Here is a 27,290-nt window from a genome sequence, read left to right as displayed (position 1 = left end):
GCTCTATAGGACCTTCAGTGACACACTGACAGGAGACAATGGCTCCTGCAGTGCATCACTGAACTATAGTAACCTCTCTGAGTCTCACTTTATGGCAATTGCTGCGTGGGAAAATTTCTCACACAGCAATGCCAAAAGTGAGACTAGGGACTATTTTCTCACAGGGGCGTAGTAATACATTGTGGAAGGATACCTTCCATCATTGTATTCCTAGAGCCCCTGGAGAGCAGTCACATCAGCTGATGCTGCTGCTCTCCACGGGAGATCGTCGTGGGACACTCGTTTTAACTGGGTATCTGCGGATCAGGGAGTATATTGTTTCTTTATTATTTTAATATTTTTTACAGGTGACACTGGCTTCGGGGAACAAAGTGACAAGTGATGGTGAGTATGTACTCTATGTTATATGTACTGTATGTCTGTATGTATGTACTGTATGTGGCATGTTGCATGTCATCGCATGTTGCATGTCGCATGCTGCATGTAGCATGTCGTCGCATGTTGCCGCTTGCTGCATGTCATCGCACGTCGCATGGTGCATGTCATCGCATGTCGCATGCTGTCACATGTCGCATGGTGCATTTTGCATGTCATCGCATGTTGCATGTCATCACATGTCGCATGCTGTCACATGTCATATGTTGCATGTTGTCGCAAGGTGCATGTCACATGTTGTCGCATGCCGCGTGTTGCATGTCATCGCATGTTGCATTTTCGCATGCTGCATGTCATCGCATGTCACATGGTGCATGTCGTCGCATGTTGTCACATGTCGCATGCTGCATGTCGCATGTTGTCACATGTTGCATGTCACATGGTGTATGTACTGTATATGTGTGTTTTTTGTTTTTTTTTACTTTCAACACATTAGCCGGATGATGGGACTACTACTGTCCCATCATTGGCTAATGTGTCACTCACTGTCACTGTAGCAGGCAGAGCCCGATGGGACTTGTAGTCCCATCGGACGATGCCTGCACACAGAGACACACACACCAATGACCACCCCCCGCAGCAGACCCCAGCACGGCCAGCAGACCCCAGCACCACCCGCACATCCCGGCGCCGGCACGCAGATCCCCGCACATACCGGCGCCGGCACGCAGACCCCCGGCGCCGGCACGCAGACCCCCAGCACAGCCCTGCAGCCCCCAGCCCAGTTACTCTTGATGAGCGACTGCTGACTGTGAGGCTTGGTCACGCCTGCTCATGACGTCACGTCAATTTCCAGAGTCTGGAAATTGACGTGACATCGGCGGAAATAAGCGGTGGCTGCAGCCTGGGGGTCACGTGACCCGGACTCAGCCGCCAGCATAGCGCCGCTCACAGGCGAAAACGGCAACAGAGGGTATTTACACAAATCATTAGGGGCCCCGGGGGGACACATTGGGGGGTTAATTGAAAGTAGTGGACAACCCCATTAATCATTGCATCCCATACTGACATTGCCATCAACCTTACATACAACATCCTCTCTAGGTCAGATCATGATTACACAGAACCTATCGTATATATCATCCTTCACCTGTTAAAAATACATAGTATAACAAGTCCAGAAATTTAAAACAAGCTATACAGTCCAAATCCATGTTCACACACCATTGCCATATGGTTATGACATATTTAAATCATTCATAGTGATATGACAGATCCTGTTTAAATGTTCAAACCCAGGGGGGCTCTGGTTTACAAAACATTTACCAGGATTCTCTGTTTAAAAGTTTTGTATGATGGTCTCTGCTTCTCAAGGGGTTTGGAGACTTTCAATGCCCGAAACTCTCCAAGTAGAAGTGTTCCCATTGTGGTGTAAAAATGCTTAGAAGCCACTGAGCATTTAAATACAGTTTTGTTAGCAGCAGCTTTAGTTTTTATTAGTGGCGTCTAATTTGATTTTCAGCTGATTAGTGGTGCAGCCGACGTATTGGATATTACAAGATAAGCAGGCAAGTAGGTATATCACGTCTGGTATTGCAAGTAATTACATTTTTTTATTTTATAGGATTTTTTGGTAATAGTAGAAATATATTCTATGGTATTCTCAATATGTCTACAACATGTACAAATCCGATGACCTTATATTTACATATAAACTTGGAGACAAAAGGTTACCATGGGTGGTGCTATTCTGGTAGAATATCTTATAGGATTAATTAGAATTTCCTTGATATTTTTAATGATTTACAAATAAATACATTTTTATGGGATACCTAGAGCTGGATTCATTTTCAATTATCTATATGTGGTTTAGGTACACTGTGGGGCGCAGAAGGGTATTTGATTTGCGAGCGCAGAATTTGTGAATTTCTTTTGGCAGGTGAGGAACCATTTTGCTTTTCCAGAGCCTTTGTGCTACCAGTAACGTGGAAGCCCCCTATATTTCCATTAACAGGTGACGGACCTGAGTGGGGACATGCTTTTTTTGTGGATTGAGATGAAGCTTTTATTGGAAACATTTTACATTAATGTTTGGGATCACATTTATCCGGCGCTGTACACTGACCACTTACTTTGGGGTTTCCATCTAAATATCTGAGCTGACGTGATTTAGATGAACCCCCCCGAGGGATCCATTCACTATAATGAGGCAGCAGATTTTCTCTGGACTCTGTTTGGCCTCTGTTTAGCTGTGTCCTTTTCAGAAGTGCAGAAAACTGACCGATGGCACTTTTATGCACGCCTAAAAAGACAGACACCACCAGATCACGTCAGATGCCGTCCACAGTGCCTCCATCTGCCTCAATATGGGGAATCTTCCTCAATATGGGGAATCTTCCATCGAGGGTTCTGTCTGAGTCACGTATTTCAGAGATTTACACGGAAACCCCGGTGTAAGCACTCAGTGCAGGATAAATGTGCGCCAAGCCTTATTACGATCTTTGGGAGGCAGAATGAAAAAAAATCAACAGCAGGTGAAGAATTGTTTTTAGTTTTTACGACATTCGTCATGTGGTATAAGTGGTTAGGCGACTTTATTCTTCTGGTCGGTTCGATTACAGAGATACCAGATTTATATTGGGTTTTTATGTTTGGCTGCTGTCACACACTAAGACGCTTTTATTGCAAAAACTCGTTTTTTACATCACCATATTTTGAGAGCTATAATTTTTTCATATTTCAGCTGACAGTCACATGAGGGCTTGCTTTTTTGCAGGATGAGTTGACGTTTTTATTGGTACCATTTTCAGACATTACATTTTTTGATTGCTTTCTGTTCAGATATTTGGGAGGCAGAATGAACAAAAACCAGCAATACAGGATTTTTTTTTGTTTTTCATATCGTTCCACGTGTGGTAAAATTGATAAAGGTAGTTTTACTCTTTGGATTAGTACAATTACAGCGATGCCAGTTATATTTTTTTATGTTTTGGCGCTTTTACACAAAAAATATTTTATAGAAAAATAATTTTACATCGCTTTTGTAACAACTCTCCTGGCATCACGGCATGGCTTCTCATCTCTCACACTATCTTACTCACTGCTCCAGGTCATGATGTGGTTTGTTTCCTGCCAGCTCCATATTCTGTGCCTCTGCTCTCTGCATGCTTCCTGGCTGTGTGTGTATAGGGGGGCAGCGCCTGAACTCCCTGGTTCTTATAGGAATCAGGTGCACCCGTCTAATCTGTTCCTGACCAATTACCAAGAGGCCTCCAGTATTTAGTGCAGCTCCACCCAGTAGACTGGGCCTGTGCAATGTGTTAGCTCAGTTTGTGTTTAGCTTCTGAGTTTGCCAGGACTTGATCTGTGTTACTCCCTCTCTAGAGGCTTTTCTCCTTGCCTTGATCTTGTTTGTCTGCCCTCCAGGAGGCTGTATATCCTGGTCCCTGTGTCTTTGTTCTTGTACCTTGTCTTGTTCCATTACCTTGTCTGAACTTAGTCCTATCTCTGTCTCCTTGTCTGTGACTTCCTTCCCTGCTGTGTCTTTCCTTGTGTTCTCAATCTGCTTATGCTCCGCACTCTTGCGGCTCTACCTGCTCTGAACCCTTGTGACTTTGCCTGGGCTCCACTCTCTTGCAGCTTTGCCTCTGCTCCGCACTCCTGCGGTTCTGCTCCGTTCTACTCTGCTCTGCTGCTGCAGAAACCTCTTGCTGCAGCTCCTCTCCGCATTCCTTGCGGTTCCGCTCTGCTTAGCTTTTGCTGCTGCAGAAACCTCTTGCTGCAGCTCCTCTCCGCATTCCTTGCAGTTCCGCTCTGCTTAGCTTCTGTTGCTGCTCTGCCATTCCTATCCGCAGCCTTGCGGTTCTCTTCCTGTGTGAACAGGTCCCAACCTGTTCCTTCACACTCCATTCCTTCCTGCTTGTTTCCTTACCTGCATCTCCTGTGTGATCAGGTCCCTACCTGTTCCTTCATACACCACACCTGACAGCCCTGTGTCTCTGCCGTTCCTGACAGCCCTGTGTCTCTGCCGTTCCTGACAGCCCTGTGTCTCTGCCGTTCCTGACAGCCCTGTGTCTCTGCCGTTCCTGACAGCCCTGTGTCTCTGCCGTTCCTGACAGCCCTGTGTCTCTGCCGTTCCTGACAGCCCTGTGTCTCTGCCGTTCCTGACAGCCCTGTGTCTCTGCCGTTCCTGACAGCCCTGTGTCTCTGCCGTTCCTGACAGCCCTGTGTCTCTGCCGTTCCTGACAGCCCTGTGTCTCTGCCGTTCCTGACAGCCCTGTGTCTCTGCCGTTCCTGACAGCCCTGTGTCTCTGCCGTTCCTGACAGCCCTGTGTCTCTGCCGTTCCTGACAGCCCTGTGTCTCTGCCGTTCCTGACAGCCCTGTGTCTCTGCCGTTCCTGACAGCCCTGTGTCTCTGCCGTTCCTGACAGCCCTGTGTCTCTGCCGTTCCTGACAGCCCTGTGTCTCTGCCGTTCCTGACAGCCCTGTGTCTCTGCCGTTCCTGACAGCCCTGTGTCTCTGCCGTTCCTGACAGCCCTGTGTCTCTGCCGTTCCTGACAGCCCTGTGTCTCTGCCGTTCCTGACAGCCCTGTGTCTCTGCCGTTCCTGACAGCCCTGTGTCTCTGCCGTTCCTGACAGCCCTGTGTCTCTGCCGTTCCTGACAGCCCTGTGTCTCTGCCGTTCCTGACAGCCCTGTGTCTCTGCCGTTCCTGACAGCCCTGTGTCTCTGCCGTTCCTGACAGCCCTGTGTCTCTGCCGTTCCTGACAGCCCTGTGTCTCTGCCGTTCCTGACAGCCCTGTGTCTGCCAGCCTTGTCTCAGCTGTGCCAGCCTACTCATCTGAGTTTCATCCCTGCTCATCTGCTAGTCCTGCCTGATGCCCACACCTGTCCTAGTGTTCCTGTTCAAGTGGGATCAGCAGCCACAGCCAGACACCACCCTGGAGTAGCAACTGGCAGCTGCCTGCCCTCACCATCAGAGGCTCCAGTGAAAACCAAGGCAGCGGTCATAGTCACGCCCCTTCCAGGGTAGTCTGATTTGTGGCACAGTGGGGCCACAAACCTCCTAGGCTCACGCCCATCAGTCAGGGCGTGAGCTTGACAGCTTTATTTTGAGAGCTATAACTTTATTTTTCCGCTGATGGAGCTGTATGGTGGTCTGTTTTTTGCAAGACAAGATGACATTTTCAGTGGTACCATTTTTATTTATATTTGTCTTTTTGATCGCGTTTTATTCCACTTTTTTGTTCAGCTATGCAAACTGTCAGCTCAGCACTGAGAATAAGTTGCTGATCATGCTTTGAGCATGATCAAACAACTTTCCTAGCTCTGGTAACCAGGATGTCGCCCATGTGTGTGCAAAATCACCGGGACGTATCCAGGTCACAGGGTCGTATGGATATGTCTCAGGTGGGAAAGGGGATAATCTCTGGTCCTCACATGACCGCCTCTCCTCTGCTTTTATGTCTGTAATGTAACCACCTCCAAGATTTCTCTGTAGTATACCCCATTTTCTAGATCTCAACATGTCAGATTATATCCATTTGGAAACTTCAGATGAAACCTGAAAACCTGTCTCTTCAGGAAAGCTTAGAGCATGCAAAAATTCCTGCTGAAACCTCACTACCACTGGAGCTGCTGTATCCCCCGACCTACTGTCTCTTCCCATTACCCTGTAGATTGTAAACCTGTGAGAGCAAGGTGCTGTCCCGTTCTGTACCAGTCTCACACTGTTTTTCATTGTAATTTATATACAGTACAGACCAAAAGTTTGGACACACCTTCTCATTTAAAGATTTCTCTGTATTTTCATGACTTTGAAAATTGTACATTCACACTGAAGGCATCAAAACTATGAATTAACACATGTGGAATTATATACTTAACAAAAAAGTGTGAAACAACTGAAAATATGTCTTATATTCTAGGTTCTTCAAAGTAGCCACCTTTTGCTTTGATGACTTTCATAGTCATGAAAATACAAAAAAAAAATCTTTAAATGATAAGGTGTGTCCAAACTTTTGGTCTGTACTGGTCTGTACTGTAATGTAATGTAAACTTTTTTGCATGTACAGCACCATGGAATCAATGGTGCTTTAAAAATACATTATAATACTATGGTTAGTTACTTTTGTCTTGTAATAAAATGGCACATTGCTGTATTTACCAAGGATCCCTTTGTCTCTGTTATCAAGGCTATCCCAGTCTGGGTACAAACGGCAGCACACAGCTGACCATGCATCTGCTTTCTTCTGCCGGTCACTGTACCCACGGTCAGAAGGGTCCCAGAGCGCAGGATGACTTCGGACAGCAGAAATTAACTCCTTGACCTTCAGCTGCAACTTCCTGAAACGTGGAATCTTTGCTGTCTGACGCTCCATGAAACACATCGAACGGCTGGTGGCCTTTTTCCTGTTCCTGTGAGGCCTCCTAGCCACTATGGAAGATAAGATATAGATCAAATTAAGAGGATGCATGTGCTTTCAGGTTCCACTGACCTCTAGCTGCTAAATGTGGCAGTGTGAATAGATACATTGATAAACAAATGAAAATAAATTGCAGTCAATAGGTGTGAGAAAAAAAAACAAATAAAAAAAACGGACGGCACACCGACCATGCGTATGCCATCTGATTTTTCGCACACATCTCAAAAGGAACGAAGAAGTTCAACTTCTTCAAGTTGAATCAGCCAAGCACAGGAAATTGTCAATCAGAACAAACAAGGACTGACAGAACAGATATCCTCATATATAATCTCACAAGCCCGCTACATTATATACTTGCACCCTTCGGTGCCTTTCATGAGGAGTTCATTGTAATTGGTGCCTTTCATGAGGAGTTCATTGTAGAGCTTTCTTAGGCTTCTTTTACGACGCTTCCGCTGCCCCACTGTAAAGTCCGGGGAGGAGGCGGCTGAGTTTCGGCCGCACATGCGCGGTCGAAAATGGCGGACACGACGCGCAAAAAAACGTTACATGTAACTTTTTTTGTGCCGACGGTCCGACAAAACACGACGGCTGCGATGTGTGGCCATACGTCGCTAATGTAAATCTATGGGGAGAAAACGCATCCTGCGGACAACTTTTTTTTCTCATAGACTTGTATTAGCGACAGATTGTGACAGATGGCCATCCGTTTCATCCGTCGTGCACTGGATTTGTCGGAAAATTGCTGTCAGTCAGGTGGAGACAACGCACAGAGGAATGTTTTTTCTGTACGTCAGAAAATCGCTCAGCGACGGGTCCTGCGCTGCCCGTTGTTGGCTATAATGGAAGCCTATGGACGCAGGATCTGTCGCTGACTGTGAAAAGCAGGAATCCAGGGACGGCTTCCGTCTTTTGAAGCTGAGCATGCGTGGAAGAATTTCCAGTCAGGGAAATTCTCTCTCGCTCTTTTTACTATTGATGCTGCCTATGCAGCATCAATAGTAAAAAGATATAATGTATAAAAAAAAATAAAAAAAAATAAAAAAAATTGCAATATTCTTACCTTTCGGCGTCCCGCGCAGCGTTACCGATGCTCGCGATGCTCCCGTTCCCAGTAATGCATTGCAAAATGACCCGATGACGTCGTGGTCTCACAAGACCGCGACGTCATCAGAGGTCATTGCACGCAAGGCATTACTGGGAATGGGAGCTGCCGGGAGAACCGCGAGCATCGGTAACGCTGCGCGGGACGCCGGAAGGTGAGAACATTGCCATTTTTCATTTTTTTTTATTATTTTTTACTTGGGTTGTGTTGTTTATGTGTTTTCGCAGCGGAAAACCGCTGGAAAGACGCATGCACAACAGGTGCACATAGCCTCAACGGGTCCATCAGAAAAACAGGCCCAGTGCACCCGTTTTTTACAATCTGCACAGGATCCGTCAAAATGCTGAAATGACGGAAGTGTGAAAGAGGCCTAAGCTTGTTTAACCCCTTCACGCCGCGGCCCTTTTATTGCATTTTCGTTTTTCGCTCCCCTCCTTCCCAGAGACATAATTTTTTTATTTTTCCATCAATATGGCCATGTGAGGGCTTATTTTTTGCGGGACGAGTTGTACTTTTGAACGACACCATTGGTCTTACCAGGTTTTATACTAGAAAACGGGAAAAAAAATTCCAAGTGTGGTGAATTTGCAAAAAAAGTGCAATCCCACACTTGTTTTTTTGTTTGGCTTTTTTGCTAGGTTCACTAAATGCTAAAACTGACCTGCCATTATGATTCTCGAGGTCATTACGAGTTCATAGACACCTAACATGTCTAGGTTATTTTTTATCTAAGTGGTGAAAAAAATTCAAAACTTTGCTTAACCCCTTCACCCCCGGAGCTTTTTCCGTTTTCGTTTTTCGCTCCCCTCCTTCCCAGAGCCATAACTTTTTTATTTTTCCGTCAATTTGGCCATGTGAGGGCTTATTTTTTGCGGGACGAGTTGTACTTTTGAACGACATCATTGGTTTTACCATGTCGTGTACTAGAAAACGGGAAAAAAATTCCAAGTGCGGTGAAATTGCAAAAAAAGTGCAATCCCACACTTGTTTTTTGCTTGCCTATTTTGCTAGGTTCACTAAATGCTAAAACTGACCTGCCATTATGATTCTCCAGGTCAGTACGAGTTCATAGACACCTAACATGACTAGGTTATTTTTCACCTAAGTGGTGAAAAAAAATTCCAAACTTTGCAAAAAACAAAACAAAATTGCGCCATTTTCCGATACTCGTAGCGTCTCCATTTTTCGTGATCTGGGGTCAGGTGAGGGCTTATTTTTTGCGCGCCGAGCTGGCATTTTTAATGATAGCATTTTGGTGCAGATACGTTCTTTTGATCGCCCGTTATTGCATTTTAATGCAATGTCGTGGCGACCAAAAAAACGTAAATCTGGCGTTTCGATTTTTCTCATTACGCCGTTTAGCGATCAGGTTAATGCTTTTTTTTTTATTGATAGATCGGGCGATTCTGAACGCGGCGATACCAAATATGTGTAGGTTGGGGGTTTTTTTTATTGATTTATTTTGATTGGGGCGAAAGGGGGGTGATTTAAACTTTTATATTTTTTTTATTTTTTTCACATTTTTTTTTACTTTTTTTTTTTTTTTACTTTTGCCATGCTTCTATAGCCTCCATGGGAGGCTAGAAGCAGGCACAACGCGATCGGCTCTGCTATGCAGCAGCGATCATAAGATCGCTGCTACACAGCAGAAATGCCGGTGTGCTGTGAGCGCCGACCACAGGGTGGCACTCACAGCCACCGGCGATCAGTAACCATAGAGGTCTCCAGGACCTCTATGGTTACAATGTACAAGCATCGCCGACCCCCGATCATGTGACGGGGGTTGGCGATGCGCTCATTTCCGTCCGCGCTGCCGGAAGCGGTAGTTAAATGCCGCTGTCAGCGTTTGACAGTGGCATTCAACAGGTTAATAGCGGCGGGTGAATTGCGCACACATGTCAGCTGTACAAAACAGCTGACATGTCGCGACTGATGTAGGCTCCCCGCCGGAGCCCACATCAAAGGGGGAGACACGACATGCGCAGTACTAGTACGGCGCATGTTGTGAAGGGCTTAACCTAATAAATAATACAAACATATTTTTTTAAACCAGCAAAGTAAAGCAGACAACAGTGGGCTGATATTATCAGGCTGAAAAGATCCCTGGTAATTGGGCCCTTTCCAGCCTAAAAATGCCAGCATGCAGCCAAACCAGAAGTGTAGCATAACATTAGATGCACCAATACCAGCGCTTTGCCTTCGCTCTTCTCGATCACCCTGGTACATTGGCAAACAGGGAATCATACTTTGTCCACATATGGAAACCTGAAGAAGAGAAATAAAAAGACTTTGATCCTTGTTCAACAAGTTATTATAAAATAAGGATAAGGATTCCATGCATGTCGAACGTAGTCCAGCGCTTTGCACGATGTTCCCTGATTCCATCGTTAAAAGCCTTGTTACGAGGCTCTATAGATTTTAGCAGCAGCCACTCCCGGCTCACATTGCCGTCTGCGAGTCCGGTTGGCACTGAAGAGCAATGACATCAGTAACGATAACGCTCAGAGTCACCGAGTCCATGCTGCCCTCTGTGAGACCGGCGACTCTGATGAGCGTTATCGTTACCGATGTCACCGCTCTTCAGAGCTGCCCGGTCTCGCAGAGTGCAGCGTGAGTTAGGAGTGGCTGCTGTTGAAGCCTATGGAGCCTCGAAGTGAGGCTCCATAGGCTTTTAATAACGTAATTGGGGAACGTCGTGGCAAGCGCTGGACTACATTGCATTGGACCTGTATGGAACTCTTATTTTATAATAAATTGGTGAACGAGGGACAGTGTCTTGTTTTTATTTCTCTCTTTTAATTTGTCAAGTTTCCATTTGTGGACTACAAGAGAATCCCTGGAAAACGTCGGACCTGAATAGCTGTGTTTTTTTGTTTTTAAATAAATTGGTGAACTGGAGTAAGTGTTGAGGAGCATTTTTTTTTTTTAAATAAAGTATTTTAGGGCCTGTTTTTTACTTTTTATTACTGCATAAGTAATGGGGGTGTCTGATAGACACATCTCCATTACTAACATCACATTTCAGCTGTGATTTTGGACAATTCACAATGAACATCAATCCCAAAACCCATTACCCCGATTGCCCTAGTGCATTGGCAAAGCACCAGAAATGGCACATCTAATGTGCTGCACCAGTTCTGGGTTGGCTGCGGGCTGGTACTTTTAGGCTGGGAACAGTCCAATAACCAGGGACCTTCCCAGCCTGATAATTTTAGCTCACAGTTGTCAGTTTTACCTTTGCTGGTTTCTTAAAATAGGGGAGACCCAACGTTATTTATTTTTTCATTAGGTTAAACAAGGTTAACACCCTCAACAATAAACTCCACATGAAAGGCACTAAAAGGTGGAAATTAATAATATGTAGGGAGCTTGTGAAATTATATATGTGCAGGATATCTTTATCAATTTATACATTATACATTGAGTATCTTTCTATTATCGGTCTATATCTTCATACAAGATTGCTTTATTAGTTTTGTAAATTAGATTTAAGTTACATAGAGCATTATAGTATGTAAAAGCTTATGTTAAAAACGCATTGCATATGGATGCAAGGCGAGAGGGGAAAAAAAAAACAAAAAAAAAACAACACTTGCAAGACATACGCATGTCTCACTCGTCCAACTTTTCGGGATGAACACTGGAGCAATATTTTTTTTTAAACGCAGATGTGAGCGAACGCTTGCACACAAAGTACTTTTGGCTTCTACCACTTTCCACACAATGGAATGACACTGTACTAGTAGGTTACAATGAAGAGTTGAAAACTTTTGTAGGCACTAAATATACATAACGTGACTACTTCCTGCACTTAGTGGCCTTTACCTCGGTTGATATTTACTGGAACCTCTTCTTCTTCAATGGTAACAAGTAACACATCCTTCTCGTCTTTTACTTCTTCCTTAACAACAATTTCAAAATCATTGAAATGTTCACTCTACAAAAAAAACAACAACAAAAAAAACCCTGAGTGACCAACTATTCACAGCAAGCAATCTCTAGCAATATGTGACATGTGATACTCAGCTTTACGAATCTGGCAATGTAAAGGGCTTCCTCCACTTTAGGCATTACCAGTACAAACTCCTCATACTTTAGGGGTCTCAAACACGTGGCCCAAGGGTCAAATGTGGCACCCGAGGCTCCACTGTGTGGCCCTCAGGCTCCTGAGACTATTGCGGCCTGGTCCATTCCTTTTCAACTCAATGTCCATTCTCGGACACACATTCAATTGAAATGTGTTTCGGCGTAAAGACTGGCTCTTTGCACCACAATTCCAGTACCAGCCAGCAGCTAATCAGAGGCCAGCAATTGACGTTAGCATCTCCATTGCTGCCACACATGTCGTCACTGCCAGGCTGTGGAAGAGGAAGAGGACACTGTTCACCGGAGGGAGCAAGGCCAGATGAGAAGAAAAAAATTCAAGGGGTATTCCCATCTCCAAGATCCTGTCCCAATATGTAGTAGGTATAATAATAATAATAATAATAATAATAATAATAATAATAATAAAGACCGTATATACTCGAGTATAAGCCGAGATTTTCAGCCCAAATTTTTGGGCTGAAAGTGCCCCTCTCGGCTTATACTCGAGTCACGGTGGCGGCAGGGTCGGCGGGTGAGGGCGCTGAGGCATACTTACCTGCTTCCGGCGCTCCTGGCGCTCCCCCTGCCCGTCCCACGGTCTCCGGGTGCCGCAGCTCTTCCCCTGTTCAGCGGTCACGTGGGACCGCTCATTAGAGAAATGACTATGGACTCCACTCCCATAGGGGCGGAGCCGCCTATTCATTTCTCTAATGAGCGGTGCCGGTGACCGCTGACAGAGGAAGAGGCTGCGGCACCGAAGACCAGCTGTCCGGGGGAAGGAACGGGACGCCAGGAGCAGGTAAGTATGTCATATTCACCTGTCCGCGTTCCACACGCCGGGCGCCGCTCTGTCTTCCCAGCGTCTCTCCGCACTGACTGTGCAGGTCAGAGGGCGCGATGACGCATATAGTGTGCGCGCCGCCCTCTGCCTGATCAGTCAGTGCAGAGAGACGCCGGGACGGGACGCTGAGGAGCTGCAAGCAAGAGAGGTGAGTATGTGTTTTATTATTTTTCTTGCAGCAGCAGCAGCAATGGCACAGCTTTCTATGGTACATATATGGGGCAATAATAAACGGTGCAGAACTCTATAGGGCACAGCTTTCCATGGCACATCCTATGGGGCCATAATGAACGGTGCAGAGCACTATATGGCACAGCTATGGGGCAATAATGAACGGTGCAGAGCACTATATGGCACAGCTATGGGGAAATAATGAACGGTGCAGGGCACTATATGGCACAGCTATGGGGCAATAATGAATGGTGCAGAGCACTATATGGCACAGCTATGGGGAAATAATGAACGGTGCAGAGCACTATATGGCACAGCTATGGGGCAATAATGAACGGTGCAGAGCACTATATGGCACAGCTATGGGGCAATAATGAACGGTGCAGAGCACTATATGGCACAGCTATGGGGAAATAATGAACGGTGCAGGGCACTACATGGCACAGCTATGGGGAAATAATGAACGGTGCAGAGCACTATATGGCACAGCTATGGGGCAATTATGAACGGTGCAGAGCACTATATGGCACAGCTATGGGGCCATAATGAACGGTGCAGAGCACTATATGGCACAGCTATGGGGCAATAATGAACGGCGCAGAGCACTATATGGCACAGCTATGGGGCAATAATGAACGGTGCAGAGCACTATATGGCACAGCTATGGGGCAATAATGAACGGTGCAGAGCACTATATGGCACAGCTTTCTATGGCACATCCTATGGGGCCATAATGAATGGTGCAGAGCACTATATGGCACAGCTATGGGGAAACAATGAACGGTGCAGAGCGCTATATGGCACAGCTATGGGGAAATAATGAACGGCGCAGGGCACTATATGGCACAGCTATGGGGCAATTATGAACGGTGCAGAGCACTATATGGCACAGCTATGGGGCAATAATGAACGGTGCAGAGCACTATATGGCACAGCTTTCTATGGTACAGCTATGGGGCAATAATGAATGGTGCAGAGCACTATATGGCACAGCTATGGGGGCAATAATGAACGGTGCAGAGCACTATATGGCACAGCTATGGGGAAATAATGAACGGCGCAGAGCACTATATGGCACAGCTATGGGGAAATAATGAATGGTGCAGAGCACTATATGGCACAGCTATGGGGCAATAATGAACGGTGCAGAGCACTACAGGTCCTTCTCAAAAAATTAGCATATAGTGTAAAATTTCATTATTTACCATAATGTAATGATTACAATTAAACTTTCATATATTATAGATTCATTATCCACCAACTGAAATTTGTCAGGTCTTTTATTGTTTTAATACTGATGATTTTGGCATACAACTCCTGATAACCCAAAAAACCTGTCTCAATAAATTAGCATATCAAGAAAAGGTTCTCTAAATGACCTATTACCCTAATCTTCTGAATCAACTAATTAACTCTAAACACATGCAAAAGATACCTGAGGCTTTTAAAAACTCCCTGCCTGGTTTATTACTCAAAACCCCCATCATGGGTAAGACTAGCGACCTGACAGATGTCAAGAAGGCCATCATTGACACCCTCAAGCAAGAGGGTAAGACCCAGAAAGAAATTTCTCAACAAATAGGCTGTTCCCAGAGTGCTGTATCAAGGCACCTCAATGGTAAGTCTGTTGGAAGGAAACAATGTGGCAGAAAACGCTGTACAACGAGAAGAGGTGACCGGACCCTGAGGAAGATTGTGGAGAAGGACCGATTCCAGACCTTGGGGAACCTGAGGAAGCAGTGGACTTGTGCAGGAAATGGGCTACAGGTGCCGCATTCCCCAGGTAAAGCCACTTTTGAACCATAAACAGCGGCAGAAGCGCCTGACCTGGGCTACAGAGAAGCAGCACTGGACTGTTGCTAAGTGGTCCCAAGTACTTTTTTCTGATGAAAGCAAATTTTGCATGTCATTCGGAAATCAAGGTGCCAGAGTCTGGAGGAAGACTGGGGAGAAGGAAATGCCAAAATGCCTGAAGTCCAGTGTCAAGTACCCACAGTCAGTGATGGTGTGGGGTGCCATGTCAGCTGCTGGTGTTGGTCCACTGTGTTTCATCAAGGGCAGGGTCAATGCAGCTAGCTATCAGGAGATTTTGGAGCACTTCATGCTTCCATCGGCTGAAATGCTTTATGGAGATGAAGATTTCATTTTTCAGCACGACCTGGCACCTGCTCACAGTGCCAAAACCACTGGTAAATGGTTTACTGACCATGGTATTACTGTGCTCAATTGGCCTGCCAACTCTCCTGACCTGAACCCCATAGAGAATCTGTGGGATATTGTGAAGAGAAAGTTGAGAGACGCAAGACCCAACACTCTGGATGAGCTTAAGGCCGCTATTGAAGCATCCTGGGCCTCCATAACATCTCAGCAGTGTCACAGGCTGATTGCCTCCATGCCACGCCGCATTGAAGCAGTCATTTCTGCCAAAGGATTCCCGACCAAGTATTGAGTGCATAACTGAACATTATTATTTGATGGTTTTTTTGTTTGTTATTAAAAAACACTTATTTGATTGGACGGGTGAAATATGCTAATTTATTGAGACAGGTTTTTTGGGTTATCAGGAGTTGTATGCCAAAATCATCAGTATTAAAACAATAAAAGACCTGACAAATTTCAGTTGGTGGATAATGAATCTATAATATATGAAAGTTTAATTGTAATCATTACATTATGGTAAATAATGAAATTTTACACTATATGCTAATTTTTTGAGAAGGACCTGTATATGGCACAGCTATGGGGCAATAATGAACGGTGCAGAGCACTATATGGCACAGCTATGGGGAAATAATGAACGGTGCAGAGCACTATATGGCACAGCTATGGGGCAATAATGAACGGTGCAGAGCACTATATGGCACAGCTTTCTATGGTACAGCTATGGGGCAATAATGAATGGTGCAGAGCACTATATGGCACAGCTATGGGGGCAATAATGAATGGTGCAGAGCACTATATGGCACAGCTATGGGGAAATAATGAACGGCGCAGAGCACTATATGGCACAGCTATGGGGAAATAATGAACGGCGCAGAGCACTATATGGTACAGCTATGGGGAAATAATGAATGGTGCAGAGCACTATATGGCACAGCTATGGGGCCATAATGAACGGTATGGAGCATCTATTTTTATTTTTGAAATTCACCGGTAGCTGCTGCATTTTCCACCCTAGGCTTATACTCGAGTCAATAAGTTTTCCCAGTTTTTTGTGGCAAAATTAGGGGGGTCGGCTTATACTCGGGTCGGCTTATACTCGAGTATATACGGTACCTCCAATTAGAAATGTAGTATAGCTTTTCTGATTCGCTATGTCTCTTTCCTCATGTGCAGGTATTGCAGGACCTTAGGTGCACATGGTTACAACCACTAGCAAGTAGCAGAAGAGATGACATTTTGGGGCTTTTGCTGTATATTGGGCTAGTGCAGAAGTCAAAGATTAGGTAATACAATAGAGCTGATATTTTGTATAACTCCCTGCCCACCCTTACACATAATCATGTCCATGAGGTTAATAATGATGGGGAAACTGTATTTCTAGATGTCACACTGCTATCCTTCAATATTCCTCATCATAATAGATTTAAAGCCACTGGGAATTTTTGAGACGTAGAAATTCCCAAGCAGGGTATAAACTTCAGGTCCGATCCCACAAAGATATTTTTGCAAGAATTCTGTCGTAAAACACACTGAAGTGAAGCTAAATATTTACGCAACCTAAAAGTTGAGGTTGTGACCAAACATCCGACAACTTCACGGTGATTAAGCCACTCGAGTAATGTAAATTACTCTAGAAAAGTATTGCAATGAGGGACACTTCTGAAGCTGATGCAGGGCAGTTTAACCCCATCACCCCTGAGCCTTTTTCTGTTTTTACATTTCTGTCTTTTGCTCCCCCTTCTTTCCAGAGCCACGTTTTTATTTTTCCGTCAATATGGCCATGTGAGGGCTTTTTAGCAGGACAAGTTGTACTTTTTAACGCCACCATTGGTTTTACCATATAGTGTACTGGAAAACAGGGAAAAAAAATTCAAAGTGCGGTGAAATTGCAAAAAAGTGCAATTCCACAATTTTATTTTAGTTTTTACCATGTTCACCAAAAGCTAAATCTGACAGGCCATTACGAGTTCATAGATATCAAACATATGTATAGGTTATTTTTTTATTTTATTTATGTAGCATGACACTTCATTTTAATATTCAATAGACTGGAAACTGGGAAAAAGTGCACTTTCACAATTCTTTATTATTTTACCATTATTGCACTATGTGGTAAAACTGAATTGGCAATATGATTTCCCAGGTCAGTAGGAGTACTCAGATAAATATAGTTTATTCTTTATTTCAGTTTTGATTTTTTTTTCCAAAATTTGTACAAATTTTATGAGACCCATAACATTTCCATTTTTCGGGATTTGGGGCTGGGTGAGGGCTTATTTTTTTGCTCCCCGAGTTGACGTTTGTACTGATACCATTTTGGGATAGATACGATGTTTTGATCATATCTAATTGCACTGTTTCAGTGACCCAAAAAAAAATCAAAATTCTGGCATTTTTTTTTTTTTTTTCTTCTTGTCATGCCGTTTGCCAATCGGATTGGTTTTTATTTTATATCTTGATAGATTGGACATTTCCAAATGCAGTGATGCCAAATGTGTGTATTTTTTATTTAAAATGTTGTATTTTCAATAGGTGGTGATTTGAATTTGTGTGTTCCATATTTTTTCTTTACTTTATTTAACCCCTTAAGCCCCGAGGGTGGTTTGCACGTTAATGACCGGGCCAATTTTTACAATTCTGACCACTGTCCCTTTATGAGGCTATAACTCTGGAACACTTTGACAGATCTTGGCGATTCTGACATTGTTTTCTCGTGACATATTGTACTTCATGTTAGTGGTAAAATTTATTCTATATAACTTGCGTTTATTTGTGAAAAAAACGGAAATTTGGCGAAAATTTTGAAAATTTCGCAATTTTCCAACTTTGAATTTTTATGCCCTTAAATCACAGACATATGTCACGCAAAATACTTAATAAGTAACATTTCCCACATGTCTACTTTACATCAGCACAATTTTGGAACCAAAATTTTTTTTGTTAGGGAGTTATAAGGGTTAAAATTTGACCAGAAATTTCTCATTTTTACAACACCATTTTTTTTTTGGGACCACATCTCATTTGAAGTCATTTTGAGGGGTCTATATGATAGAAAATACCCAAGTGTGACACCATTCTAAAAACTGCACCCCTCAAGGTGCTCAAAACCACATTCAAGAAGTCTATTAACCCTTCAGGTGTTTCACATGAATTTTTGGAATGTTTAAATAAAAATGAACATTTAACTTTTTTTCACACAAAATTTATTTCAGCTCCAATTTGTTTTATTTTACCAAGGGTAACAGGAGAAAATGGACCCCAAAAATTGTTGTACAATTTGTCCTGAGTACGCTGATACCCCATATGTGGGTGTAAACCATTGTTTGGGCGCAGGGCAGAGCTTGGAAGGGAAGGAGCGCCATTTGACTTTTCAATGCAAAATTGACTGGAATTGAGATGGGACGCCATGTTGCGTTTGGAGAGCCCCTAATGTGCCTAAACATTGAAACCCCCTACAAGTGACACCATTTTGGAAAGTAGACCCCCTAAGGAACTTATCTAGATGTGTGGTGAGCACTTTGACCCACCAAGTGCTTCACAGAAGTTTATAATGCAGAGCCGTAAAAATAAAAAATCATATTTTTTCACAAAAATGATCTTTTCGCCCCCAATTTTTTATTTTTCCAAGGGTAAGAGAAGAAATTGGACCCCAAAAAATGTTGTGCAATTTGTCCTGAGTACGCTGATACCCCATATGTGGGTGTAAACCATTGTTTAGGCGCATGGCAGAGCTTAGAAGGGAAGGAGCGCCATTTGACTTTTCAATGCAAAATTGACTGGAATTGAGATGGGACGCCATGTTGCGTTTGGAGAGCCCCTAATGTGCCTAAACATTGAAACCCCCTACAAGTGACACCATTTTGGAAAGTAGACCCCCTAAGGAACTTATCTAGATGTGTGGTGAGCACTTTGACCCACCAAGTGCTTCACAGAAGTTTATAATGCAGAGCCGTAAAAATAAAAAATCATATTTTTTCACAAAAATGATCTTTTCGCCCCCAATTTTTTATTTTTTCAAGGGTAAGAGAAGAAATTGGACCCCAAAAAATGTTGTGCAATTTGTCCTGAGTATGCTGATACCCCATATGTGGGTGTAAACCATTGTTTGGGCGCATGGCAGAGCTTGGAAGGGAAGGAGCGCCATTTGACTTTTCAATGCAAAATTGACTGGAATTGAGATGGGACGCCATGTTGCGTTTGGATAGCCCCTGATGTGCCTAAACATTGAAACCCCCCACAAGTGACACCATTTTGGAAAGTAGACCCCCTACGGAACTTATCTAGATGTGTTTTGAGAGCTTTGAACCCCCAAATGTTTCACTACAGATTATAACGCAGAGCCGTGAAAATAATTTTTTTTTTTTTCCTCAAAAATGATTTTTTAGCCCCCAGCTTTGTATTTTTACAAGGGTAACAGAGTAAATTGGACCCCAAAATTTGTTTTCCAATTTGTCCTGAGTACGCTGATACCCCATATGTGGGGGGGGGACCACTGTTTGGGCGCATGACAGAGCTCGGAAGGGAAGGAGCGCCATTTGGAATGCAGACTTAAATGGATTGGTCTGCAGGCGTCACGTTGCATTTGGAGAGCCCCTGATGTACCCAAATAGTACAAACCCCCCACAAGTGACCCCATATTGGAAACTAGACCTCCCAAGGAACTTATCTAGATGTGTTGTGAGAACTTTGAACCCCCAAGTGTTTCACTACAGTTTATAACGCAGAGCCGTGAAAATAAAACATCTTTTTTTTCCCCACAAAAATGATTTTTAGCCCCCCAAATTTTTATTTTCCCAAGGATAACAAGAGAACTTGGACCCCAGAAGTTGTTGTTCAATTTGTCCCGAGTACGCTGATAACCCATATGTTGGGGTAAACCCCTTTTTGGGCGCACGGGAGAGCTCGGAAGGGAAGGAGCACTGTTTTACTTTTTCAACGCAGAATTGGCTGGAATTGAGATTGGACGCCATGTCGCGTTTGGAGAGCCCCTGATGTGCCTGGACAGTGGAAACTCCCCAATTCTACCTGAAACCCTAACCCAAACACACCCCTAGCCCTGACACACCCATAATTCTAATCCCAACCCTAATCCAAACCGTAAATGTAATCCAAACCCTAACCCTAACTTTAGCCCCAACCCTAACTTTAGCCCTAACCCTAACTTTACCTCCAACCCTAGCCCTAACCCTAACTTTAGCCCCAACCCTAACCCTAGCCCTAATGGGAAAATGGAAATAAATACATTTTTTTAATTTTATTATTTTTCCCTAACTAAGGGGGTGATGAAGGGGGGTTTGATTTACTTTTATAGCGTTTTTTATATCGGATTTTTATGATTGGCAGCTGTCACACACTAAGGCTTGTTTCACACTTGCGTTTTTATCTGCATGCATGCGTGAAAAAACGCATGTAAACGCGGTAAAACGCATGCGTTTTTTAGACGCATGCGTTTTTATAGAAAAACACAAGAAAACACAAGAAAAAACAAGAAAACCCTAACCCTAAACGTGACTGAAATACGTGGCACTGAAATACGTGGCACTGAAATACGTGGCACTGAAATACGTGGCACTGAAATACGTGGCACTGAAATACGTGGCACTGAAATACGTGGCACTGAAATACGTGATACGTGGCACTGAAATACGTGATACGTGGCACTGAAACACGTGGCACTGAAATACGTGATACGTGGCACTTAAATACGTGGCACTGAAACACGTGGCACTGAAATACGTGATACGTGGCACTGAAACACGTGGCACTGAAACACGTGGCACTGAAACACGTGGCACTGAAACACGTGGCACTGAAACACGTGGCACTGAAACACGTGGCACTGAAACACGTGGCACTGAAACACGTGATACGTGGCACTTAAATACGTGGCACTGAAATAAGTGATACGTGGCACTGAAATACGTGGTACTGAAATACGTGGCACTGAAATACGTGGCACTGAAATACGTGGCACTGAAATACGTGGCACTATGACTGTCAGAAAATGTTCATTAAACGGTTAGGGGTGAGGTTAGGGGTAGAGTTAGGGTTTGGATCCCTTTATCACCTTGATGGTGGTGGGTGGCTTTTCAGTGTGTTTTCTGTTTTTTTTTTCGATAAAAACGCATGTGCTTAAAAACGCATGCGTTTACATAGACCGCAATGCATTTTTTTTGCAGCGAAAAAACACATGCGTTTTTTTGCGGCAAAAAAACGCCGCAAGAAAATACTGCAGGTTGTATTTCTGAAAATGAACGCATGCAGAAAAAAACGCATGCATTTGAAAACGCGACCAAACGCGTACAAAAAAACACATGCGTTTTCAATGTTAAATATAGGGAAAAAATGCATGCGTTTTTTTGTGCAAAAAACGCTGCAGACAAAAACGCACGCTGCAGACAAAAACGCAAGTGTGAAACCAGCGACACTTTTTATAGCAAAAAAGTTCTTGCGTCTCCACATTTTGAGAGCTATAATTTTTCCATATTTTGGTCCACAGAGTCATGTGAGGTCTTGTTTTTTGCGGGACGAGTTGACGTTTTTATTGGTAACATTTTCGGACACGTGACCATTTTTGATTACTTTTTATTCTGATTTTTGTGAGGCAGAATGACGAAAAACCTGCTATTCATGAATTTCTTTTGGGGGGAGGCGTTTATACCGTTCCGCGTTTGGTAAAATTGATAAAGCAGTTTTATTCTCCGGGTCAGTACGATTACAGCGATACCTCATTTATATCATTTTTTTATGTTTTGGCGCTTTTATACGATAAAAACTATTTTATAGAAAAAATAATTATTTTGGTATCGCTTTATTCTCAGGACTATAACTTTTTTATTTTTTAGCTGATGATGCTGTATGGCGGCTTGTTTTTGCGGGACAAGATGACGTTTTCAGCGGTACCATGATTATTTATATCCGTCTTTTTGATCGCGTGTTATTCCTCTTTTTATTCGGCGGTATGGTAATAAAGCGTTGTTTTTTGCCTCTTTTTTTTTTTTCTTACGGTGTTTACTGAAGGGGTTAACTAGTGGGGCAGTTTTATAGGATGGGTCGTTACGGACGCGGCGGTACTAAATATGTGTACTTTTATTGTTTTGTTTTTTTTAGATAAAGAAATGTATTTATGGGAATAATATATTTATTCGGACTCCCATGACAGCACTACGAGAGAGGGGATCCGCCCTTAAGGAACAGGAAACCTACAGATACAAAAAGGGCGGCACCTCTCCCATGCATCAGTTGGTTTCCTGTTCCTGAAGGGACTGGATCCTACAGAAGATCTCTTTATGAGGATTTCCAGGCCGGCCGGACCGATTCTGGTAGCGAGGGGGTCTCCTACCTCGGCCGGTGCGGGGTACCTGTAGTAGTCACGGTGGCCCTGGCAGGGCGGCACGGCGGTGGCTATTCAGCGTGGAGCGGTCGCCAGGGGGTGTCCTGTCTCCGGAGCCGGCGCGTGGTGAGTATGACGGTTCCCCTCCCTGTAATACTGTGGGCGCCTCTGTGGGTCCGGCGGCATCATGCATAGGTCGCAGGAAATAGTTTTACCATCTTTTGTTCCTAATCCATCCAATCCTAAAGAGCAGGAGCTTCATACTCTAGACGTTAGGAGATCTCTCCTACAGTATATTTCAGTCACCAATAGTTGGAAGAAGGATGAGGCACTGCTTCTTTCCTTCCAAGGTCCAAAGAAAGGGTGTAGAGTGTCAAAATATTTACTGGCTAGATGGATTAGGGAAACTATTACTATGGCTTATACAGCGGGTGGGGGGCCAGCTCCGCAGAATCTAAAGGCACATTCCACCCGAGCCATGGCGTCATCCTGGGCAGAAAGATCTGGAGTGTCGGTGGAACAAATATGTAAGGCGGCCACTTGGTCATCCCCTTCCACGTTCTTTAAGCACTATCGGTTGGATTTGGGGTCCTCCTCTGATCTCACCTTTGGGTTAAGGGTGCTGCAGGCTATAGTCCCTCCCTAAGGTAGCTTACATCTCTGTAAATCTCTCGTAGTGCTGTCATGGGAGTCCGAATAAAGCATTGAGCTACTTACGGGTAGCGGCATTTTTCGGAGGACCATGACAGCACCCTTAGTTCCCTCCCTATTTCACGTGGGGGTTGCACTTCCTAATTTGTGTATAGTATGTAGTTTTCACGTATGGTGTCTAGCTTCAATTTAATAAATAATTTTTCGTTTTCAAAATGTATATAATGTATGTTTGTATGCCACTAACCGCGGTAGTCCTCTCAAGGCTCTGAAATACAACTGATGCATGGGAGAGGTGCCGCCCTTTTTGTATCTGTAGGTTTCCTGTTCCTTAAGGGCGGATCCCCTCTCTCGTAGTGCTGTCATGGTCCTCCGAAAAATGCCGCTACCCGTAAGTAGCTCAGTGCTATTTTTTTATTATTATTTATTTAGGAATTTTTTTATTTTTTTTTTACACATGTGGAAAAATTTTTTTTTTTACTTTTTTACTTTGTCCCAGGGGGGGACATCACAGATCGATGATCTGAGAGTGTGCACAGCACTGTCAGATCACCGATCTCACTTACATCGGTGCAGGCTTACCAGCGTCTGCTCTGAGCAGGCACTCGGTAAGCCACCTTTCTCCCTGCAGGACCCGGATGCCGCGGCCATCTTGGATCCGGGACCTGCAGCGAGGAAGGAGGTAAGAGACCCTCGCAGCAACGCGATCACATCGCGTTGCTCTGGGGGTCTCAGGGAAGCACGCAGGGAGCCCCCTCCCTGCGCGATGCTTCCCTATACCGCCGGTACACTGCGATCATGTTTGATCGCGGTGTGCCGGGGGTTAATGTGCCGGGGGCGGTCCGTGACCGCTCCTGGCACATAGTGCCGGATGTCAGCTGCGATATGCAGCCGACACCCGGCCGCGATCGGCCGCGCTCCCCCCGTGAGCGCGGCCGATCGCGTATGACGTACTATACAGTCACTGGGAATTAAGTCCCAGGTCACCTTGACGGGATAGTACGTCAGATGGGATTAAGGGGTTAATAATTTCCTTAGGAGACTTGAAGCTGCGATCGTCCGATCACCTGTGCTATACATAGCAGTGCACAGGCAGAAATCATGATCTCCTAAGAATGCTGGCCACGAGCCTGCTGTGTTCACAAGAGAATTGTAATGGCACGGGCATCTTCAGCAGACCCTCGGCTCTCATGTCAACACATAGCACAGCTCCACCCATGACTGGTTAGGGCTCCTTCTCACTTGCGAGAAATACGTCCGAGTCTCGCAGGTTAAAACCCTACTCTGGCGCCAGCACTCCAGAGTGGAGCGTGCAGCCGCACAGCAATACATGGAGCTGCACGCTCCGCTCTGGAGTGCCGGCGCCAGAGGAGGGTTTTAACCTGCGAGACTCGGACGTATTTCTCGCAAGTGAGAAGGAGCCCTTAAAGGCATATGACAGCTGATTAAATCCAAGCTGAGAAAAAAAAATGCAGATGAACACAGAATCATTGACTAACACTTGTCAGGGTGCAATCCGATTTTTTTATCGGCGTGCACTCGCCCGTTTTAAACCCAGATGAGTATGAGCCGCAAGGACGCAACGTCCTTAAGGGAAGAGGTCAGATATTGATGGACCCCTATTGATACCAGTGAGCAAGATTTCGTTTTTTTGCGAAATGTGTGCGTCATTGTCCCTAAAAATAAGCAGTCATTACAACTATCTGTGGTGATGACGTAAGAGACCAGTGGTTTTCAGATGCCACTCAAGTACATGAGTTGTCTTCATATACAAGCACACCATTTGTCTTTAACCCCTTAGTGACAGAGCCAATTTGGTAATTAATGACCGAGCCAATTTTTACAATTCTGACCAGTGTCACTTTAAGAGGTTATAACTCTGGAACGCTTTATCGGATCCCGCTGATTCTGAGATTGTTTTTTCGTGACATGTTGTACTTCAAGTTAGTGGTAACATTTCTTCGATATTACTTGCAATTATTTATGAAAAAAATGGAAATATGGCGAAAATTTTTAAAATTTTGCAATTTTCAAACTTTGTATTTTTATGCCCTTAAATCAGAGAGATATGTCACAAAAAATAGTTAATAAATAACATTTCTCACATGTCTACTTTACATCAGCACAATTTTGGAAACAATTTTTTTTTTGTTAGGGAGTTATAAGGGTTAAAAGTTGACCAGCAATTTCTCATTTTTACAACACCATGTTTTTTTTAGGGACCACATCACCTTTGAAGTGATTTTGAGGGGTCTATATGATAGAAAATAACCAAGTGTGACACCATTCTAAAAACTGCACCCCTCAAGCTGCTCAAAACCACATTCAAGAAGTTTATTAACCCTTTACGTACTTCACAGGAACTAAAACAATGTGGAAGAAAAAAATGAACATTTAACTTTTTTTTGCAAACATTTTACTTCAGAACCATTTTTTTTTAATTTTCACAAGTGTAAAAACAGAAATTTAACCACAAATTTTGTTGTGCAATTTTTCCTGAGTACGCCGATACCCCATATGTGGAGGTAAACCACTGTTTGGGCGCACCGCAGAGCTTGGAAGTGAAGGAGCACCGTTTGACTGTTTCAATGCAGAATTGGCTGGAATTGAGATCGGACGCCATGTCGCGTTTGGAGAGCCCCTAATGTGCCTAAACAGTGGAAACCCCCCACAAGTGACACCATTTTGGAAACTAGACCCCCCAAGGAACTTATCTAGATGTGTGGTGAGCACTTTGAACCCCCAAGTGCTTCACAGAAGTTTATAACGTAGAGCCGTGAAAATAAAAAATCTCATTTTTTCTACAAAAATGATCTTTTTGCCCCCAAATTTTTATTTTCACAAGGGTAACAGGAGAAATTAGACCACAAAAGTTGTTGTGCAATTTCTCCTGAGTACGTCGATACCCCATATATGGGGGTAAACCACTGTTTGGTCGCACCGCAGAGCTTGGAAGAGAAGGAGTGTCGTTTTACTTTTTCAATGTAGAATTGGCTGGAATTGAGATCGGACGCCATGTCACGTTTGGAGAGCCGCTGATGTGCCTAAACAGTGGAGACCCCCCACAAATGACACCATTTTGGAAACTAGACCCCTTAAGGAACTTATCTAGATGTGTGGTGAGCACTTTAAACCCCCAGGTGCTTCACAGAAGTTTATAACGTAGAGCCGTGAAAATAAAAAAATCGCATTTTTTCTACAAAAATGATCTTTTTGCCTCCAAATTTTTATTTTACCAAGGGTAACAGGAGAAAATGGACCCCAGAAGTTGTTGTACAATTTGTCTTGAGTACGCCGACACCCCATATGTGGGGGTAAACCACTGTTTGGGCGCATGGCTGAGCTCGGAAGCAAAGGAGCGCCATTTGACTTTTCAATGCAAAATTGACTGGAATTGAGATCGGACGCCATGTCGCGTTTGGAGAGCCCCTGATGTGCCTAAACAGTAGAAACCCCCCAAAAGTGACCCCATTTTGGAAACTAGACCCCCCATGGAACTTATCTAGATGTGTAGTGAGAACTTTGAATGCCCAAGTGCATCACACAAGTTTATAATGCAGAGTCGTGAAAATAAAAAATATATATTTTTTAACAATAAAGATTTTTTAGCCCCCAAGTTTTTATTTTCACAAGGGTAACAAGAGAAATTGGACCCCAAAAGTTGTTGTCCAATTTGTCCTGAGTATGCTGGTACCCCATATGTGGGGGTAAACCACTGTTTGGGCGCACGGCAGAGCTCGGAAGGGAAGGAGCGCCATTTTGGAATGCAGACTTTGATAGAATTGTCTGCGGGCGTTATGTTGCGTTTGCAGACCCCTAATGTACCTAAACAGTAGAATCCCCCAACAAGTGACCCCATTTTGGAAAATAGACCCCCCAAGGAACTTATCTAGATATGTGGTGAGAACTTTGAATGCCCAAGTGCTTCACAGAAGTTTATAATGCAGAGTAGTGAAAATAAAAAATATTTTTTTTCCCACAAAAGATTTTGTTAGCCTCCAAATTTTTATTTTCACAAAGGTAACAAGAGAAATTGGATGCCAATATTTGTTCTCCAATTTGTCCTGAGTATTCTGGTACCCCATATGTGGGGGTAAACCACTGTTTTGGCACACGGCAGAGCTCGGAAGAGAAGGAGCGCC

The 27,290-nt window shown here is 44.1% G+C and overlaps 1 protein-coding gene and 1 long non-coding RNA gene across 6 annotated transcripts in view; one reads left to right on the top strand and one right to left on the bottom strand.

Annotated features, from left to right (window-relative positions):
- Positions 1–6,700, top strand: part of LOC143764864 (uncharacterized) — a 38,618-nt gene extending 31,918 nt beyond the window's left edge. The window contains exon 3 of the long non-coding RNA XR_013213285.1: positions 6,568–6,700. This is a non-coding gene — a long non-coding RNA (uncharacterized LOC143764864). The remainder of the gene's footprint in view (positions 1–6,567) is intronic.
- Positions 1–27,290, bottom strand: part of LOC143764857 (uncharacterized) — a 70,502-nt gene that overhangs the window by 22,883 nt on the left and 20,329 nt on the right. For all 5 annotated transcript variants that reach the window (XM_077250896.1, XM_077250894.1, XM_077250895.1 and 2 more), the window contains 2 exons: positions 11,729–11,840; positions 6,540–6,809 (listed from right to left, as the gene is read on the bottom strand). In XM_077250896.1, coding sequence (XP_077107011.1) covers positions 6,540–6,809; positions 11,729–11,840 — 382 coding nt within the window. The remainder of the gene's footprint in view (positions 1–6,539; positions 6,810–11,728; positions 11,841–27,290) is intronic.

This window comes from Ranitomeya variabilis, chromosome 4 (genome assembly GCF_051348905.1).
Source record: "Ranitomeya variabilis isolate aRanVar5 chromosome 4, aRanVar5.hap1, whole genome shotgun sequence".
Lineage (NCBI taxonomy): Eukaryota > Metazoa > Chordata > Amphibia > Anura > Dendrobatidae > Ranitomeya > Ranitomeya variabilis.
The sequence above is the reverse complement of the archived record's forward strand: the minus strand, read 5'-3'. Positions and strand labels throughout refer to the sequence as shown.